This window comes from Nilaparvata lugens, chromosome 2, assembly GCF_014356525.2.
Source record: "Nilaparvata lugens isolate BPH chromosome 2, ASM1435652v1, whole genome shotgun sequence".
In the NCBI taxonomy this organism is placed as follows: Eukaryota; Metazoa; Arthropoda; class Insecta; order Hemiptera; family Delphacidae; genus Nilaparvata; species Nilaparvata lugens.
Genome location: NC_052505.1, coordinates 21555937 through 21576446, shown reverse-complemented (window position 1 = coordinate 21576446; position 20510 = coordinate 21555937). Strand labels below are relative to the sequence as shown.

The 20510-nt window shown below is 35.0% G+C and overlaps 1 protein-coding gene across 2 annotated transcripts in view; it reads right to left on the bottom strand.

The window, feature by feature from the left end:
• The window catches only part of LOC111046139 (excitatory amino acid transporter 3), a 67445-nt gene that overhangs the window by 25710 nt on the left and 21225 nt on the right, over window positions 1-20510 (bottom strand). For both annotated transcript variants that reach the window (XM_039420777.1, XM_039420776.1), the window contains exon 2: window positions 7027-7161. In XM_039420777.1, the coding sequence (XP_039276711.1) occupies window positions 7027-7148 (122 nt within the window). In that variant the 5' untranslated portion in view covers window positions 7149-7161. The remainder of the gene's footprint in view (window positions 1-7026; window positions 7162-20510) is intronic.

The following is a 20510-nucleotide window of genomic DNA, read 5'->3' as shown; positions in this document are numbered from 1 at the left end:
TCAACTGCCACAAGTCCCATATCTGTAAAAATTTCAGGAGCTCCACCCCATCAATGCAGATAGATTTCCAATTATCAGGCTTCAGATACAATTGAAACAAAAAAAATCAAGTGGAGTAGATTGAGCATGAAAATCTCTACAATTAATGTTCAGTAACATTTTCACCTAAAATTGAAAATAAGCTCTAAATTCGAGAAAATGTGATTATTCAATTGCAAATTATTGTTGATTCTATTAAATCATTCACTATGCAGAGATAGCAGACCTCATGTGTGTCCCCAGTGTTATTGCCCTGTCACCAGCTGGCTCAAATCTTTGAATAGTAGACTTGAGATGCGCGGGAACACTAGCGTCAGGTGATCAATTTTCATAACGGCAAGGAAAGTTGTGTGAGTGCGCCACACCAGATTTTTTTAGATTATTCCTGCAAGTTATCATGTATGCTTGAAGCATACGATCTTATTTCCGTTTGAGTTGCACATACAGAGGAGAATTTATTGCATCCGGAAGAGTGTGACATCTGCATTAACAAAATGTGGCTCAAAATATAACGTAGTCCGGTAACGCGCTGTATTTTTCGTCAAACTCCTACGTGACTGACATCCTAGTATTGGAGAATTCACAGATAGCCTATAAACATTGAAGCAGGAATGATTTGGGCTCCTGTCCAAATATGTAGCCGATGCAGGAATTTGATTGAGCAACCGTTTGCCAGACTTAAAATAAGAATATGATAGCATTGTCCTGCATACTATATACCTGTATCGCACTGCACTTAACCGGTTCAAACTGGCTTTTTGGAATCAATAGTCACCAGTCAATTGAAGTTGGTCAATAAATAAAGCAATGAAGCAACTCCTGATGAATAGCCTATTTTGTGTTTGATAGTTCGATCATTCAGCAGCAAGAAAAGGAGAAGGAGAAGAAGATGAAGAAGAAGAAGATAAAGAAAAAGAAGAAGATGAAGAAGAAGAAGAAGATGAAGAAGAAGAAGAAGAAGAAGTAAAAGAGGAAGGAGTTAGAAGGAGAAGGAGGAGATGTAGAAGAGGAAGGAGCTGAATGAGGAGAAAAAGAAGAAGGAGGAGGAGAAGTTGAAGAAGGAGAAGGAGGAGAAAAAGGAAACGAAAAAGAAGAAGGAGGAGAAGAAGAAGAAGACAGGAGAAGAAGAAGAAGATAGGAGAAGAAGAAGACAGAAGAAGAAGACAGGAGAAGAAGAAGAAGAAGAAGAAGAGAAAGAAGAGGAAGAAGAGGAAGAAGAGGAAGAAGAGGAAGAAGAGGAAGAAGAGGAAGAAGAGGAAGAAGAAGAAGAAGAAGAGGGAGAAGAGGGAGAGGACCACAGAAGAGGTTATTCTTGTTTACTTAGAGATTTGTTTTTGATTACTTATTGTTTTTGATTGTTTTCATTCTCATATATCAGGATAGCATACTCAATAATTTCGAAAAAGATGAAACTTATGACCAGTGAGTATAGAATGTACATTCACATTCTACGTTCTGCTTATGACATAATCAATAAATTGTACTATAGTGAGGTCCACGTTATAATGGCAGTGGAGAAAGATAGGAGAACAAAGTTGCCGATCCTTTGTCTTGTCAATGCCTTCTATAGACGGTAGCTGATACAGGTTTGTTGATGTAATATTAACTGTTTATTCTAGTTTAAATTAATCAATTATATTTGAATAAGCAAGAAATTATATTTTTCAATAATTTCATAATAATTTTTTATAATTAAGATGAACTAGGCCTATTTTGTTAATTAATTATTAATTTTACATTGTTTAAAGACGATCTGGCAACAGAGCAAAGCAAGGAAGAGATAGCGCTATCCGCTTTGTTGAATGATAGAGAAGGATAGCAATACCATTGCTAATGAAACACTGCCATTATAACGTGGACCTCACTATAGTAATTTCCTTGTTTATACGTATTTGGAAAGCCTGTTCAATATTTCAATATCTCAAACAAATTCCAAATTTTTCCTCCAACTTAATTCCAATTTGTAATACCCAGTCAACATGTTGTGTCACTTGGCCTGCGTTCAGGCTTGCACAGAAATACAGTGGATTAGGACCGAAACACACGGGGCGTTTTTACAGACGAGTCGGCATTGCAAGGCAGGACAGGAAGCTCTCCGATTAGCTGGTTCTCGAAACGCCAGGGTTGTGAGACAAATCGAACAAATCGGTTAGTTGAACAAAGTCTACTTCAGCTGAGACACGACGGAGGCATTGAACTGATCTTGGCGACTGTAGCGAGGTGTTTTGGCAAGCTAGTCACACAATCCTAATTTGGATTTAGTTGAGTCGAACTCGAAATAATTCTAGGTCAAGAGGAGCTGAGATTAATAAGCAGCCCCTAATGAGCGCACACAGTTGAAAAGTATTTCCGACAGAGTGTATCGGCAGTTGTGTAAACATTTTTCGACGTCACGTACTAAAACAAATAAACAAGTAGTAATAAATGGAAGCTCGTGCACATAACATTTTGTTCGATCAGTTAGTTTTGACTTGAAATCCGCGCTAGTGAGTGATATGATACAGAAGAGAACTGAAAGAAGACAGAGATAGTGTGTCCAATAGTCAAAAGGATCCTGGACTGTTTACTCTATCAAATAAGAACTATTTATAGGCTGGCAATGTTCATTTATTCATTCATTCATAGACAATAGATTCAATTCAGGTGTGAACAACAGAGGCATTCCCCAAAACTTCTTCCAACCTTAATTTAAAATAAACAGTCCAGACGCTATGTAGAGTTCATTATTTGATTTATATTATTAAATTTTCACACAAAATTGCTAAACATTGTGTTGAAATCAAGCTTCTGATTTTCCTTTCATATATTAATTTTGATTTTCACGATGAAGCTTTGCAACATTCTAATTCTTAGCTTCTTCATTATTGGCCGATCCAATTATCTCTGTAATGGAGCTTTTACAATCTAATCTTTCAACATCTGTAAAGTTAAACTTCTGATTCACCTACTGTAGTACTATACTATAATATTATATTTTATTAAATGGAAAGAAAAAATATAATAAAATAAATGCTGAAAACACAAACACCACTTTTATTGGTTGACAATTCCATGTAATTATGGTAATTCATATATTATGGAAAAGTACCAGTGCATCGCAACACAATACAACTGTAATGTAAAATAGATGCTAGTACTTTCTTGTTTCTTACTTATTTGGAGAGCCTAATTTTAATTCCTCAAAGAAATTTCAATTTTTTTCCTCTAACTTAATTCTAATTTGTAATACCTAGTCAACATGTGTCACTTACGTTCAGGCTTGTATAGAAGTACAATGGATTAGGGCCGACACACACGAGGCGTTTCTTCAGACGAGTCGGCATGGCAAGACAGGACAGGAAGCTCCCCGATTACCTGATTCTTGATACGCCAAACCAATCGGCCAAACGGGGAGATTCTTATACTGTCTGCCATGCCGACTCGTCAGAAAAACCGCCTTGTGTGCTTCGGTCCTTAAGGATTAAAATATTTGACGCTAGCTATCAGTGAGCCGAACTAAAACTGATTTTTTTCTTGATGAAAGTTGTCTCCCACGGTAGTTTTGACTCGAGCTTGTTTCGACCGCTAACCACATTATTTTCTCCACAACCGCTAACTTCTGAGTTGTATTGTCTCACAAGAGTAATTGAGACCTTATAGCTTCAGTTTAAGGGGAGATGTAGGCAGTGAGTAAAAGATTTGATTCACTTCAATGAAAACTTATTAAATAAAATATGAATATCAAAACTGATATATTCGAGTAATAACGATATGTGACATACGAACATGACCAACAATCACATATAAAAAGTTTCTGGACTGCTGTTGGAATGATTTTATGTATGAGCATCACTTCCAATCAACAAGTACAGTACTCAAAGCGAGAGATATATTCACAAGAACTATTATTGAATTGTAAAATGAGCGAGATTTGAATTCAAGTTTTGAGGCTACTTATTTTACCTGGTGTAAAGATTAGAACGCGTTGACAGTGATTTTACAATTGAGACCACACTTATATGAGACGCACTTATATGAACCATTTAATGTTTGCGGAAGACACAGTAATCATACAGGAATCTGAGGACAAGCTACAAATTGCAATGCATAAGCTCAACATAATAAGCGAACATTTTAAAATGAAAATTTCGGCAATCAAAACGAAAATCATGGCTTTTAATGGCAAGTGGCCGATACGATCAAAAATAGTAGGCTATTAGGAGACAGGATTCTGGAGCAGATTTCAAATTTCAAATATTTAGGCTGCGACATCACATATGATTACGACCAGGATGTCCAAAAAAAGATATCAAAATTCAACCTGGTATGCCGAGCAATCACTCGATCCCTTAAAGGTAGAGCCTGGAAGAACACCTTGATTAAATTTTATAGAGCCATGGCGATACCTACTTTGACTTACGGAAGTGAAGCATGGATGCTGACAAGGAAACTTGAATGAAAAATACAGTCAGCAGAGATGCGATTCCTTAGACAAGTCAAAGGATGCACAAGAGAGGATCGGATTCGAAATGAAAATATAAGAAGAGAATGTGATGTCCAACCAGTGTTGAGTTGATAAAAACATATAGAAATAAGTGGTCAGATCATGTCTTTAGAATGCCTGAAGACCGTTTCCCATTGAATGCCCTACTCCACAAGTCAATAGGCAGAAGAAGTATTGGTAGACCGAGGAAGAGATGGACGCCGGAACAGGCTTGAAAAGACTAATCCATGACGATGATGAAGATTAGAAATAACGAAATATCTCCAACACAAAGCAGATTTACAAGCCTTTATAAGTATAATTACCGAAGTTAATAGTCTCCTTTTGTAGAACACCCTCTACTCACTCCACTATAATATTATAATGCTAATAAATTCATTCAATCTACGATCAGACCCACGCCCTGTAATTATTTTTCATTCTCACTCTCAGAATGCATCATTCAGAAACTGTTATATAATTGGCATTTCAAATCCGCTGCCCAGCAATGCTATAGTGAGGTTCACGTTATAATGGCAGTGTGGAAAGATAGGAGTTGCCGATCCTCTACCTTGTCCACTGCCTTCTGCTAATCGAATACTGTCATTATAACGTGGACCTAACTATAGGTTGAATGGTTGGCCAATGGGTTGGTTTTTTGCCATCAGATTGCAAGTTAGCCTAACAGACTTCAGATAAATCTAAACAACTTTCAACTACATGAATGAGTTTTGCCATCTAAAGAGTCAAGTGATCGTTTGAATAAATTTTATTGAACGGTGATGTAAGTGAACACGTTTTTGCCATAACTTAGGGCCGCAAAAGCGTGCTAGGCTGCCATATTAACTATGAGAGATCTTGGAAGATAATGGACTTGCTTGATTCTTTCTAAAAACTTGGACTTGCTGTCTAGAAGTCAATTGCAGTGTTCAATGCTTTGTGAGGGGATTGTCTTTTATCAGCAAAATATCATAGTACTGATTTTTTAGAATCAAAATGAAAAATAGTTTTTAAATAGGAGTTATTAAATTTCCAGATTAGTTCTGCTTGTACCTTCACCCTATTTCTCATCCAGGAGAGGGAGTAGTTTATCTTAGTAACCATATCCATGCTGTTCTTTCTCAAGACTAGTAAACCTATATAGGGCCTACTATACTATATCCTTGGTTCCTTCCTTACTTGCACTATCCTATTATATCAAGCTAGCAATTTCTGTATTTTTATATTTATATTTATATCTGGCTATTCATGTTCAACGGATCTCGAAAACGGCTCTAACGATTTTCACGAAATTTGGAACATAGTAGGTTTATGATATAAAGATTCGATTGCACTAGGTCTCATCCTTGGGAAAACTAGCTGAACGACATTAAAAGGATAATTCATTCTTGGCTGAAACAGCTGAGGATAGTAAAAAAGTGAGTGAGCGAGTGAGTATGTGAAAAATCAAAATATCGCATCCCCGAAATTCATAATATGACGTATAGCCTGCTGTGAAATATAAACACAATCATTTTAGAGAATTTTGTTCTGTTTATCAATAAATAAAAAAATATCGGGGCACCGAGCTTCGCTCGTTATTTTTATTTATTGATAAACAGAACACAATTCTCTAGAATGATTGTGTTTATATTTCACAGCTGGCTATACGTCATCTTATGAATTTCGGGGATGCGATATTTTGATTTTTCACATACTCACTTTTTCACCATCTACAGCTGTTTCAGCCAAGGATGAATTATCCTTTTAATGTCGTTCAGCGAGTTTTTTCAAGGATGAGACCTAGTGCAATCGAATCTTTATATCATAAACCTACTATGTTCCAAATTTCGTGAAAATCGTTAGAGCCATTTTCGAGATCCGTTAGACATAAATAACCAGATATAAAAATAGCCAGATATAAGAATAACCAGTTATAAAAATAACCATATATATAAATAACCAGATATATAAATACAGAAATCGCTCGCTTAATATAATAGGATAACGAAAGAAGCTCGGTGCCCCGATATTAACTCTATATTAACTTGAATAATTGTCAATAACTCCAGATATAATTCTCGTATAACTCTCTTCCACTCTACGATGAGTTGATGATTTTCTAGAATGAAGGTGGGAACATAAGGAGAAAGTCGTGGTGAAGATATTTTATACTATTCCTCAAAATGCAAAATTCCTTATACCTATAGCCTGTACGTCAACGCGCAATTAAAAAAGGAACATACTAGTAAAATTTCATGAAAATCTATTGCTACGTTCCGCTTCAATGCGGAACATAACAAAATATAAAGATGCATAGGGAGAAATATAAAACAGTCGATTTGAATCCTAGACCTCACTTCGCTCGGTCAATAATGTGTCCAAATTCTCTAAAGCTATATAAGAATATAAAGAAACATAGCGAGAAATACAAAACCGTCGATTTGAATCTTAGACCTCACTTCGCTCGGTCAATAATGTGTCCAGATTCTCTAAAGTTGCACGTGTTCGCTTGAATATGAATGAATATAGTTCTTTGCACTCACTTTGTTGAACTGGTTGCCCTAAGGATGAGGCCGACTATAACACCGGAGAAGACGCCAACTACTGTGAGTATTGTGAGAAGATTTCGCATGAAGAAACTCCTCTTCTCCTTCGTTTTCGCCATGTTATGTTACAACCTGGAAATGAAAAATGAGAATATAAGAAGAGCTGTATAGAGTAGAAGAGTATCAAAAGATGAATTGTGTGTCACAGGTGCGAATTGTGTACCAAGGATACGAAACGTGTCAAAAGGATACGAATTGAGTATCAAGGATACTAATAGTGCATCAAAGATACGAATTGTGTATTAGAGATACGAATTGTGTAACAAGAATACTAAACGTGTCACAAGGATACGAATCGTGTATCAAGGATACGAATCGTGTATCAAGGATACGAATCGTGTATAGTCTGTGTAAAATAAGTTGAGACTTGGCCCTCCATCCGAAGAAAATACAGGGTTGCCAACTCGTGTAAGATTACAACTTTCTCAAATTAAACATTCAACGTCAGAATTGGATGTAGAATATCATCCCCGATATCTTAGTAGTGGTAAAAAAGTTTCAGGGTTGAGGGATTGAAAGGAAATATTCAACTTTTATGATTAAATTGAAACTTCGCGAAGATTTGTTTTTCTTTTGAATATCACTCCTCTCAGAGTCATGGGACGTCGTAATGCTTAATAATTTTATATCAAATTGAAGAAGAGAATGCCTCCTTTCTATTGGTGTCTGGATCATGTTTACATACAACTCTGATGTTGAATTGGAAATTTGAGAAAGTTGCAATTTTACACGAATTGGCAACCTTGTAATTTTTTCGGATTGAGGGCCAAGTCTCAAATTATTTTACACAGACTATAACAAGTATAAGGAGTTGTATCAAAAGATTCACAAGTTCAAAAGATACGAATTGTCAATGAAATGTTTGTATCGACTAGAGTGATATTGTCTATATTAAGAGTTTTCTGAGTATATTTTCTGAGTTTTCTTATTTAGTAGCTGTGAAGGTGATATTGTGGTAGCTATTCATACTGGATGAAAGACTAGATGTTGCTCACCTTTACATAAATGCTTTATTTTAATACTAGCAGGTAACCCGTGCTCCGCAAGGGTCTATTTCAAAACTTGACAGAGTGGAATCTTGACCGAGTGGAATCTTGAAGAGTTTGTAGTAGGCCTAGAACCATCCTCGGTTAATTAAGAATCTATATGCGAAATTTAAATTTAATTTCAGTTCAGAAGTATAGACGTGATGATGCGTCAAATATAATTGTCCTATCCCGTACTTGTATAAGCCAGTTCTTTCCTTTATTATAGTATAGTTCTTCAACTTGGTACTAACGTAATAAAGTGACAGAGCTCAAATCCTGTTTGAAAACCTTCCTCAGCTCAATGGCAAACTGACAAAATTGGACTGGTTATTAATTTAGTTACCAATTTTAACCATCTGTTTCGAAAAGGTAATCTCTCTAGATTATAGTTCTATATTAACATATATGTTATGTATTCATGTCCCATGAATGAAAGAAATTTAAACATTAATTTTGAAAAATCTAGAAGGAAAATTCAAATTTGGGCTTCGAGGTGCACGAGATTGATATTTTTAGAATATGTGTCCAAAATTTGGAGATCTTAATCATTCCCGTTTTCCAGTATGCAATCCACATGCAGAAACGTTTTGATGCGAACAAACGCAACCCTACTCTCTCTTATTATATAGAAGGACAACCTTTATAAAAAATCCTTCATTTGAACAATATCTAGTCTCTTTATTCAGTATAATGAGAGTCATTGGATATAAGAGCCACGTGACCGGCTCCTGGAATCTATGATTGTCTCTAGAAGGATTGAGATTTTTCAAGTCTCAATTTCCTTCAAAAGACACACTGGCAACAAACATATCTCCCACAGAATTCCTCGACCATTCAACATTGATCGTTCCCAAACTTATCGGTTGACGTATCGAGAAGCTCCGATTGACTGATTAGGTTAACATATCGAGAAGCTCCGATTGGCTGATTAGGTTTACATATCGAGAAGCTTTCCGAGTGGCTGATTAGGTTGACGTATCGTGAAGCTCTCCGATTGGTTGATTAGGTTGGCGTATCAAGAAGTTCTCCAATTGGCTGATTACGTTTAAGTATCGAGAAGCTCTCCAATTGGCTGATTAGGTTGAAGTATCGAGTAGCTCTCCGATTGGCTGATTAGGTTGGCATATCAAGAAGTTCTCCAATTGGCTGATTAGGTTGGCGTATCAAGAAGTTCTCCAATTGGCTGATTAGGTTGATGTATCGAGAAGCTCTCCGATTGGCTGATTAGGTTTATGTATCGAGAAGTTCTCCGATTGGCTGATTAGGTTGAAGTATCGAGTAGCTCTCCGATTGGGTGATTGGGTTGACACTCTTCTATTGACTCCTCTATCTGTCCAGAACCAGCCAATCGGAAAGCTTCCTGTCCTGTCGTGTCTTCGACGAATCGGTGACTTCGACAACGGTCAATCATTACAATGATAAATCATTCTCGGGGATCATATGCACGTCAACCTTGTGACCTACTTTATCATTTCCCCGATATTGTCACTATAGTTGTTACATGTTAAAATATGGACGATATTCGGATGATTTTATTCCATTTCAATATTAGTTGTTACACCCATATTGATATCAAGTCATCACCAAAATTGAGGATGGAGTTAATAAAACTTTTCAAGATGAAATTATCCCAGAATTCATTTTCATTGAAAATCTCAAACACCAATAAACATACTGAACGAAAAGTGGACTGAATCGGGAAGCTAATTGGGATGTATCGATACATCATTAGTGTAATGACCATATCATACCAATAAGGTATGTGTATCCTTAAGGGGATGAGGTACCCGTAACCCCTCTTTGACCAAGAAAGCCAACTATTTCGTAACTGTGGTAGAGCTCCAGTACTTCCTTGTTAAAGAATTAATAAAACTCTTCATAACTGATTGGATTAGAATATTCTAAGTATAGTCTTCGTTTGGGTTTTTGTTCTCTGCGTAGCGATTTGCTTGTATAATCTTATTCATTTCATTACATCGCTCCAGTACTTTCTTGTTAATTAAAAAATTTATAAAACTCTTCACAACTGACTGGATTAGAATAGTCTTCGTTTTCTGCATAGAGATTTGCTTGTATAATCTTATCCCACAACAATCAGTGTTAAGCTATGACGTTTCATGACTTCTCACTAATTATCATATCTTGAGATGTTTATGTTTGTATTATCAACTCTTTTATATCTAGTAGTTACCTTCTGAAATGCTAGAGGAATAGCTCATAAATAAGTATGAGCATGGATATTACTGAGGTCTTGGGTAATAGGCTATAATAATAATCATCCTTATCTAAAAGATGGTACTTCATTACTGAGACGTGCATTGTTACGTGAGTTTATGTTAGTTTAGAGCATCAAATCACAGAGAAAGGAATACTAATCTGAATGAAAACTTAGAAAATACGTCGGCTACGTCTTTGAAAATACGTATTTCTAGCAACGCCACGTTGGTGTGTAATGACCATAAGAAGGATGCTCACAATATTTACATGTTTCATCAAACGTTCCTGTGGCCTCCACTCGAAGTAAAACAAAATGTTTTTAAAGTTCCAATGTTTTCATAAGTGGTGAGTGTCAGTGCGTTTTTACGTGCCAAAAAATTTTGGCAGTCAAGTCAATTTTTAGTGAAATACAGATATTACAATTAATGTAGCCCACACATTAGTTCCTTGTGTTGGAAGAGTTCCCACTGTCTCATCATTTTTTCTGTTTGTTCTCATGTATTAGCTGGGTAGCCTCTGATTCGCTACAAGTTTAAAGAGGTCTGAAACTTCTTTGCAGCTACGATACTACAATGTAATTTAATGATCTGATACAGACATTAGAAGAAGACGCCTTTTATTTTATGGCCATATCGGTAGACTTCATGATACAAAACTTGATACAAGACTTCATGATACAAAACTGTCTATCTTCATGATAGACAAATGAATAATGTGATTATGTAGAGTGAAAAGATTAAAAATATAGTTGATTTCTAGTATGAAGCTCTGGAACTGGAGCTAAAATCTCGAAGAAAATCTGATCCTGGCCATAATTACCTATCATAATGAAATTACCAGTTGTTAGAGTTGTCATACAAAATACACAATAACTTATAGATACACACAGTAAATTCAGACAGAAAATTATACACGTATAGCTCTTTGAGCTTGATAGAATATTAGTTGAAAATGGGGATTACCAGAGTTAAAAGTTTCATATAGAGCTGATTTGCAGTCGCTTCTTCTCAAAGGAAATTACATGTTGATTTAATTAATTCTTATGAAATGCCTTAGAAACGTGAACATAAATTAATGAGAGAAAGTCTCTAAACTCTCAGCCCAGCCTTCCAGGTAAACCTGTGATATGATTCGAATTTAAACTTTTCTACTTCGTTTGTTTTTGGGATGAATAAATAACCGTTCTATCACTTTCTTATTGTTGGATACACATCTCAGGATGAATAAAGTGAAATTGAGTGGCTGAATTAGTAGTCCACGCCTCCAAAAAAAGGGAGCTGTCTGATTGGTCAATGGGTTGATTAGTCGCCATTTCACCTTCACAGCTCACTAGTCACGACCAATAGAAAGCGAGCAGGATGTCATAAGTTAATTCTCCCTTCCTCAGCTAGAATTAGTTTTCTCTAAAATTCTCAGTTACAGTGAAAATGAGAGAAAGTCAAAATTTAATCATGGGATTTCAGAAATCAAGATTTCGTACGGTATATTGAGGACTTCATACCATTTCAAAATGAGAGAGCTCGTTTCTGAAGATTGTTGCTTATAACTATCTCTTAAAACGTGTTATTTTTTAATTTCCGTAGGGAACAACTTGAATTGAGAGGTAAGATAACGTAGGTCTACTCTGGAAGATGGATGAAAAGTGATATTTTAAGTCATCATTGGGCGTTCGATATTCGTGAAGCTCTAATCAAGATTTCCAGAAATCTAACAAAATTAATAACCGTTTAAAAAAATCCCGGCTCACACAAGCAAGGCAGAACAGAATGCTCACTTTTGTACTTGCTTGTCAAAGATTATTGGGCTGGAAGTTTATTGTTGGAATATTAGCATATAAATAGGATTGATATTCTTTTTCTCGAACGACATAGAATGTAGCAAATAATTTCAGATCGATATTCACTCCATCTCCTTCAAATAATAATTTTAATCGAAGAGATTCAAAGAGAGCAACACGAATATCATGTTTAATATTTTCAACAAATTTTATCAGACTAAAAGTATAGTGTCTGTATAGTGTATACTACTATCTCATCGAGGTAGAGTAGATGTCGTCATGAATGGACACATGAATTCGAAAATTTTAGTGACATGCTGTAGCTTCGTGTTCCAACTCAATGACGGAATGGAAGGTACCATTTCTATACTAATATCATTGAGTTACTATACTTCTATAGAATCTACTTTCTCAGGCCACTCACTTGTTTCAGATGGACACGTTAAAATGTTTGTCCCGGCTGCCTAATGACAGTCTTCAGGTCACGCCAGAGGCCATGAAATTGGTCAGGAGCGACCTTGAAACTCTTACACAAGACCTGAGCCAGCCAGGTAACACGATATTATTATTAAGACATTTTATTAAGGCACCTGGAGAGATCCTGTTGTTTAGATAAATGCCAGTTAGATATTAGATAAATGATGGTTATTTAGATAAATAACCTTTGTGAATTCTTTCTATTCATTTCCATCCATTCTCACTGAATGGATATCGTACACAAGTTATTTAATAGTTCTTGTTCTTGTCTGGAACACAATCTTCCCAGAATATCTATTTTGTTTTAATTAGAATATCTTTTACCAGGTAGTTTGGTAGTTTAGTTCAGATTTTCAAGTCTCCAATCATGTCACTTTAATGTGTGTATTGTGATAAAACAAGTGATATTCAATAACCAATACAATCAGTAATAACTGACGATAATGCCGCTGAACATAGCTATTTCATGAATTTGAAGCGTGCCGTTGTTAACATATACTCTCTCTTGAGAGCAATAATAATCTAAAGCATTAAATGATTAAGGCGTAACGCAAGGTGATATTCGCTAATGTAGGACACGCATGATGAACATGACAGGTGAATTACGCATTTTTTCCCCGAGAGACTAACAGCGAAAGTCAAGCTACCAAAAAAAGATAATTAAAAAGGACCAAGGTCAGGGCCGTTCCTGATAAGAATTTTTAAAATCGGGAATTGAGCTGGCCTCGTATATTTTCATGGAGGATAGAAACAAACGAGCCGGAGCTATTACACTCCATATCACGTGTGATCCTAATATCTGGAATATTATAATGAATAAATACCAAGTGATCTGGTTGGCTGAGGTCTATTTTCAGAGTTTTCTGTTTCCAGATATTCTATTTCTATAATCTCTCATTCTTATTTATTACAACCTGTATTATTGTATTGGAGAGATTTAAAAGATTGTATATTCAACATAATGCAATGACTGGTCATAAACGACAGATGTAAATTATATACGATACAGAGTGAGTCATATGTATGGGAACCCTTCAATAAATTGGTGACTGTTGTAGATATAATACTTTAACTTTCAGGATAAGTTATTGGTCGAATACTCTACCTTATGAGGTACAACTGAATTCCAACCCCTCATAAGAAGGTAACTTAGGGATTGTAACTCGAATATTTAAAATGTAAACACCCATTGTGTAGTACATCATTAATTTAATATAACTTTTTGAAACAAGAAATATGACATCGACAAAAATGTTCTATGATACTTTTATGATGCGGCTGATTAAAATTTATCAATTATTTATTTAAAAACTCGAATTTCAATCAGTCGCCATTTTGGATACAAGTATCATAGCACATTTTTGTCGATGAGATCTTTCTTGTTTCAAAAAGGCCATTAAAATGATGTACCACACAATGGGTGTTTACAATCAAAATATTCGATACACCCCTAAGTCAAACTCTTATTAGGGGTTGAAATTCAGTTGTACATCATAAGGTAGAGAATTTGACCAAAACTGTATTATTGTATTGGAGAGATTTAAAAGATTGTATAAATTCAACATATTGCAATGACTGGTCATAAACGACAGATGTAAATAATTATATTTGACCATCCTGAAAGTTACAGTGTCACATCTTCAACAGTCTCAAATGGAGAAATACCACAATATCTCATACCATACAATCAAATTATTAGTCTCAAATTTATTGAAGGGTTCCCATACATGATTCACTCTGTATATTAAATGGTACTCTATACAAAACTACTTATGAATGAATCAAGAGGAACGATGTTTTTAGACGAGAAGAAAAATAGAATACAACTTGCTCCTTATTTCATCCATAAACATCTATTAAGAAGGGAATTGGATCAATTGAATAGGATATTCGGATGAATTGAAAAGATAGGATTATCTTGAGCAGCTTCTATCATGTTTGGCACTCCTATGAATAAATAAATATAAATACACTCCTTACAATATGACAGATTAGGCTACATTATTCATTATAAATAAATATCTGTAGTCTGTAAAGCATAACATGAAGACCCAGGCTAACCTTGAACTGCGTTGCGCATTTCCCAATATCCATTTAAGCTCCTTTCCATTCAGGATTCAGCTGATTAATTAGTATAATTTATTCTTGATTCTTGAATAGCTCAATTAATAAAGTGAGTGTTATCCAATGTGTGTCAGTGAAGACATGAATTCCAACTAAATTCCATGCTCTAACGCTAATTATGATTAGAGCTGTGCATGAGATGAAGCAATATATCACTCTCAATCTAGGGAGTGTCTGGATTGCACATCGTTAACGTGTCCTGCCTGCTAATGATACATTAATCAAAACACATAACAAGCGTCCTCTCATGCTAAAGATGGGCTTTATTTTTCCCTTTTCATTGAGGATTGGTCAAGAAGCTGGTCTACACTCAGTAGTTGATAATATTGAAATTGATTTGGGCTACAACATAGAAAATGTCAAGCGAGGATTAGAATACGATTGTTCTCTTCCTATGGATAATATTGAAATTTATTTGGGCTACAACATTGAAAATGTCAAGTGAAGATTAGAATACGATTGTTCTTTTCCTATGGATAATATTGAAATTGATTTGGGCTACAACATTGGAAATGTCAAGTGAGGATTAGAATACGATTGTTGTTTTCCTATGGATAATATTGAAATTGATTTGGGCTACAACATTGAAAATGTCAAGCGAGGATTAGAATACGATTGTTCTCTTCCTATGGATAATATTGAAATTGATTTGGGCTACAACATTGAAAATGTCAAGCGAGGATTAGAATACGATTGTTCTTTTCCTATGGATAATATTGAAATTTATTTGGGCCACAACATTGGAATAATGTCAAGTGAGGATTAGAATACGATTGTTCTTTTCCTATGGATAATATTGAAATTGATTTGTACATCATAAGGTAGAGAATTTGACCAAAACTGTATTATTGTATTGGAGAGATTTAAAAGATTGTATAAATTCAACATATTGCAATGACTGGTCATAAACGACAGATGTAAATAATTATATTTGACCATCCTGAAAGTTACAGTGTCACATCTTCAACAGTCTCAAATGGAGAAATACCACAATATCTCATACCATACAATCAAATTATTAGTCTCAAATTTATTGAAGGGTTCCCATACATGATTCACTCTGTATATTAAATGGTACTCTATACAAAACTACTTATGAATGAATCAAGAGGAACGATGTTTTTAGACGAGAAGAAAAATAGAATACAACTTGCTCCTTATTTCATCCATAAACATCTATTAAGAAGGGAATTGGATCAATTGAATAGGATATTCGGATGAATTGAAAAGATAGGATTATCTTGAGCAGCTTCTATCATGTTTGGCACTCCTATGAATAAATAAATATAAATACACTCCTTACAATATGACAGATTAGGCTACATTATTCATTATAAATAAATATCTGTAGTCTGTAAAGCATAACATGAAGACCCAGGCTAACCTTGAACTGCGTTGCGCATTTCCCAATATCCATTTAAGCTCCTTTCCATTCAGGATTCAGCTGATTAATTAGTATAATTTATTCTTGATTCTTGAATAGCTCAATTAATAAAGTGAGTGTTATCCAATGTGTGTCAGTGAAGACATGAATTCCAACTAAATTCCATGCTCTAACGCTAATTATGATTAGAGCTGTGCATGAGATGAAGCAATATATCACTCTCAATCTAGGGAGTGTCTGGATTGCACATCGTTAACGTGTCCTGCCTGCTAATGATACATTAATCAAAACACATAACAAGCGTCCTCTCATGCTAAAGATGGGCTTTATTTTTCCCTTTTCATTGAGGATTGGTCAAGAAGCTGGTCTACACTCAGTAGTTGATAATATTGAAATTGATTTGGGCTACAACATAGAAAATGTCAAGCGAGGATTAGAATACGATTGTTCTCTTCCTATGGATAATATTGAAATTTATTTGGGCTACAACATTGAAAATGTCAAGTGAAGATTAGAATACGATTGCTTTTTTCCTATGGTTAATATTAACATTGATTTGGGCCACAACATTGGAAATGTCAAGTGAGGATTAGAATACGATTGTTCTCTTCCTATGGATAATATTGAAATTGATTTGGGCTACAACATTGGAAATGTCAAGCAAGGATTAGAATACGATTGTTGTTTTCCTATGGATAATATTGAAATTGATTTGGGCTACAACATTGAAAATGTCAAGCGAGGATTAGAATACGATTGTTCTCTTCCTATGGATAATATTGAAATTGATTTGGGCTACAACATTGAAAATGTCAAGCGAGGATTAGAATACGATTGTTCTCTTCCTATGGATAATATTGAAATTTATTTGGGCCACAACATTGAAAATGTCAAGCAAGGATTAGAATACGATTGTTCTTTTCCTATGGAGAATATTGAAATTGATTTGGGCTACAACATTGAAAATGTCAAGCGAGGATTAGAATACGATTGTTCTTTTCCTATGGATAATATTGAAATTTATTTGGGCCACAACATTGGAATAATGTCAAGCGAGGATTAGAATACGATTGCTCTTTTCCTATGGAAAATTATCAATCTCTTATTAACTACTTTCATAAGAAAGTAAATTCAATGCAGAAGAAATCGGACAGTAAATGGTTTTTTTCACGTTGGATTGTTGATAACAATCAATCATTTTTTGCTGAAGGTGATGCCCACATGAGCTCTAGGCCACCTTGTGCGTGGGTAATGAGACGGATTATAATGAGATATGGATGCAACTACAGTTCTAGATGAGTTCCGTACTACCGGTAAGCGATTTCACAACTCATGAATCATATTTATATATTATTATCATAATATAGCCTATGTTAAGAAGAGGATGAACAGAAGAATACGAGCTTCATTGTTATTTTAGTGTTGATTCATCAGCTTCAAATTTATGCACCGTGCACATGTAAATCCAATCAAGTGGACGGATATATATATAGCCTACCATCAAAATCTAATACACGAATTCACCCTCATATCATCAATTTCTGAAAGATGATTAAGCTACATATCAATTCAGTAAAAATTACACTACCAAACTACAGTACATACATTCGCATACCAAGCAAGATCTGCTGAAATTTAAGTATCCATTTCTTATGGAGAATATTGAAATTGATTTGGGCTACAACATTGAAAATGTCAAGCGAGGATTAGAATACGATTGTTCTTTTCCTATGGATAATATTGAAATTTATTTGGGCCACAACATTGGAATAATGTCAAGTGAGGATTAGAATACGATTGTTCTATTCCTATGGATAATATTGAAATTGATTTGGGCTACAACATTGGGAATGTCAAGCAAGGATTAGAATACGATTGTTCTCTTCCTATGGATAATATTGAAATTTATTTGGGCCACAACATTGAAAATGTCAAGCAAGGATTAGAATACGATTGTTCTATTCCTATGGATAATATTGAAATTGATTTGGGCTACAACATTGGGAATGTCAAGCAAGGATTAGAATACGATTGTTCTATTCCTATGGATAATATTGAAATTCATTTGGGCCACAACATTGAAAATGTCAAGCAAGGATTAGAATACGATTGTTCTTTTCCTATGGAGAATATTGAAATTGATTTGGGCTACAACATTGAAAATGTCAAGCGAGGATTAGAATACGATTGTTCTTTTCCTATGGATAATATTGAAATTGATTTGGGCCACAACATTGGAATAATGTCAAGCTAGGATTAGAATACGATTGCTCTTTTCCTATGGAAAATTATCAATCTCTTATTAACTACTTTCATAAGAAAGTAAATTCAATGCAGAAGAAATCGGACAGTAAATGGTTTTTTTTCACGTTGGATTGTTGATAACAATCAATCATTTTTTGCTGAAGGTGATGCCCACATGAGCTCTAGGCCACCTTGTGCGTGGGTAATGAGACGGATTATAATGAGATATGGATGCAACTACAGTTCTAGATGAGTTCCGTACTACCGGTAAGCGATTTCACAACTCATGAATCATATTTATATATTATTATCATAATATAGCCTATGTTAAGAAGAGGATGAACAGAAGAATACGAGCTTCATTGTTATTTTAGTGTTGATTCATCAGCTTCAAATTTATGCACCGTGCACATGTAAATCCAATCAAGTGGACGGATATATATATAGCCTACCATCAAAATCTAATACACGAATTCACCCTCATATCATCAATTTCTGAAAGATGATTAAGCTACATATCAATTCAGTAAAAATTACACTACCAAACTACAGTACATACATTCGCATACCAAGCAAGATCTGCTGAAATTTAAGTATCCATTTCTTATGTTTTGTTAATGTGAATTCAGTCTTATCGATCGCTCTGTAATGTAAGAATAGTAACTATCCTCATGGACTCAAGGTAAATTTCAAATATGAATATTGTAACATCTTGATACGTGGGACTTTAAAATTTCAACGATGACCAGGTATCTTTTCAGGTATTTTTCATGTGGATTGTCATTACAACTGGTTTCAGAGACCAACCATTGATTTTCATTCCACTATAAGTCTTACACTATGAGAAACTACAAAACTTAAGTTTATCCATTGATAAGCCAAGTAGGTGTGTGTGATGATTAGAGAATAGTATCTCTCACTTCTTCACAAAACAATATTCCGTGAAGAGTGTATCCGTGTCTGTGATCAGCCCTTATCATAGCTCGATGATGATTTGCATCGTTCATTTCCCAATTATTGCAAATAATTGACCGAGCAAAGTGAGGTCTAAGATTCAAGTCGACGGTTTTGCATTTCTCTTTATGTTTATATGATTATATTTTTGTTCCGCATTTACAGCGAAACGCAGCAATAGATTTTCATGAAATTTGACAGGTATGTTCCTTTTTGAATTTCGCGTTGACGTATACATAAGGTTTTTTTGAAATTTTGCATTTTAAGGATAATACAAAAGGAAAAGGAGTCTCCTTTGAACGCCAATGTTACCGTAAAAAAAATTAGAAATTATTCATCATAAATCAGCTGTCGAGTGGACTATTAATTGCAAACGATGAGGCATGCAATATTGATAACTCAAAGTAGCTTATCATCCCAATGTGATTTGGTAAAAAATCAGCTGTGGTGTGGACTATTATTGATTGCAAACGATGAGGCATGCAATTTTGATAACTCAAAGTAGCTCATTATTTTCTCCCGACTTTTCTCTGCTTTCAACTCGGTAAGCTTTCAATGATAGTTGTTTACAACAAATTATTAGCATTCTAAAGATAATATTTATTATTAATATTAATAAATTATAGTCGATACAACATTTCAAACAGCCATTAGCTATTTATACACCGATATCTCGCCGACACGTCAAGGCAGGACATAATTCGGACATTAGAGGCTGTGGTTTTTAACTGCGCAAGGTCTATTTTTCACAGAACTACTAGTGTAAGAGATTTAAATTTCTAGACTACGTATATCAATGTGTACAGTCAGCGTGCCAATGGTTGAGGAAACTATCTTCCTCTTTAGCGAACGAGGGGAAGGCTCAATGACAGGCGTACAATACATGCTCTACTGTTGAATACTGTGCTCTACTCTCTACTGTTTGTATTTGTGGCACTCTATAATTATGCGATGAAGGTGCAGTGCAGCTCTATAACAACCAATTATTTTCACCCTCGATCCTATAGTGAGGTCCACGTTATAATTGCAGTGGAGAAAAATTCACAGCGTTGCCGATTCTCTACTTTGCTATCGCCTTCTATATAGGATGACTGATACCGGTATCTACTGTTCGGTGTAGTGCTGACTAAGATACTGTAGCTACTGTAGAATTTACTGTTATTTCTTGTTTGAAGCAATCAATTATATTTTATTCATAAAAAAATATTTTTCAATT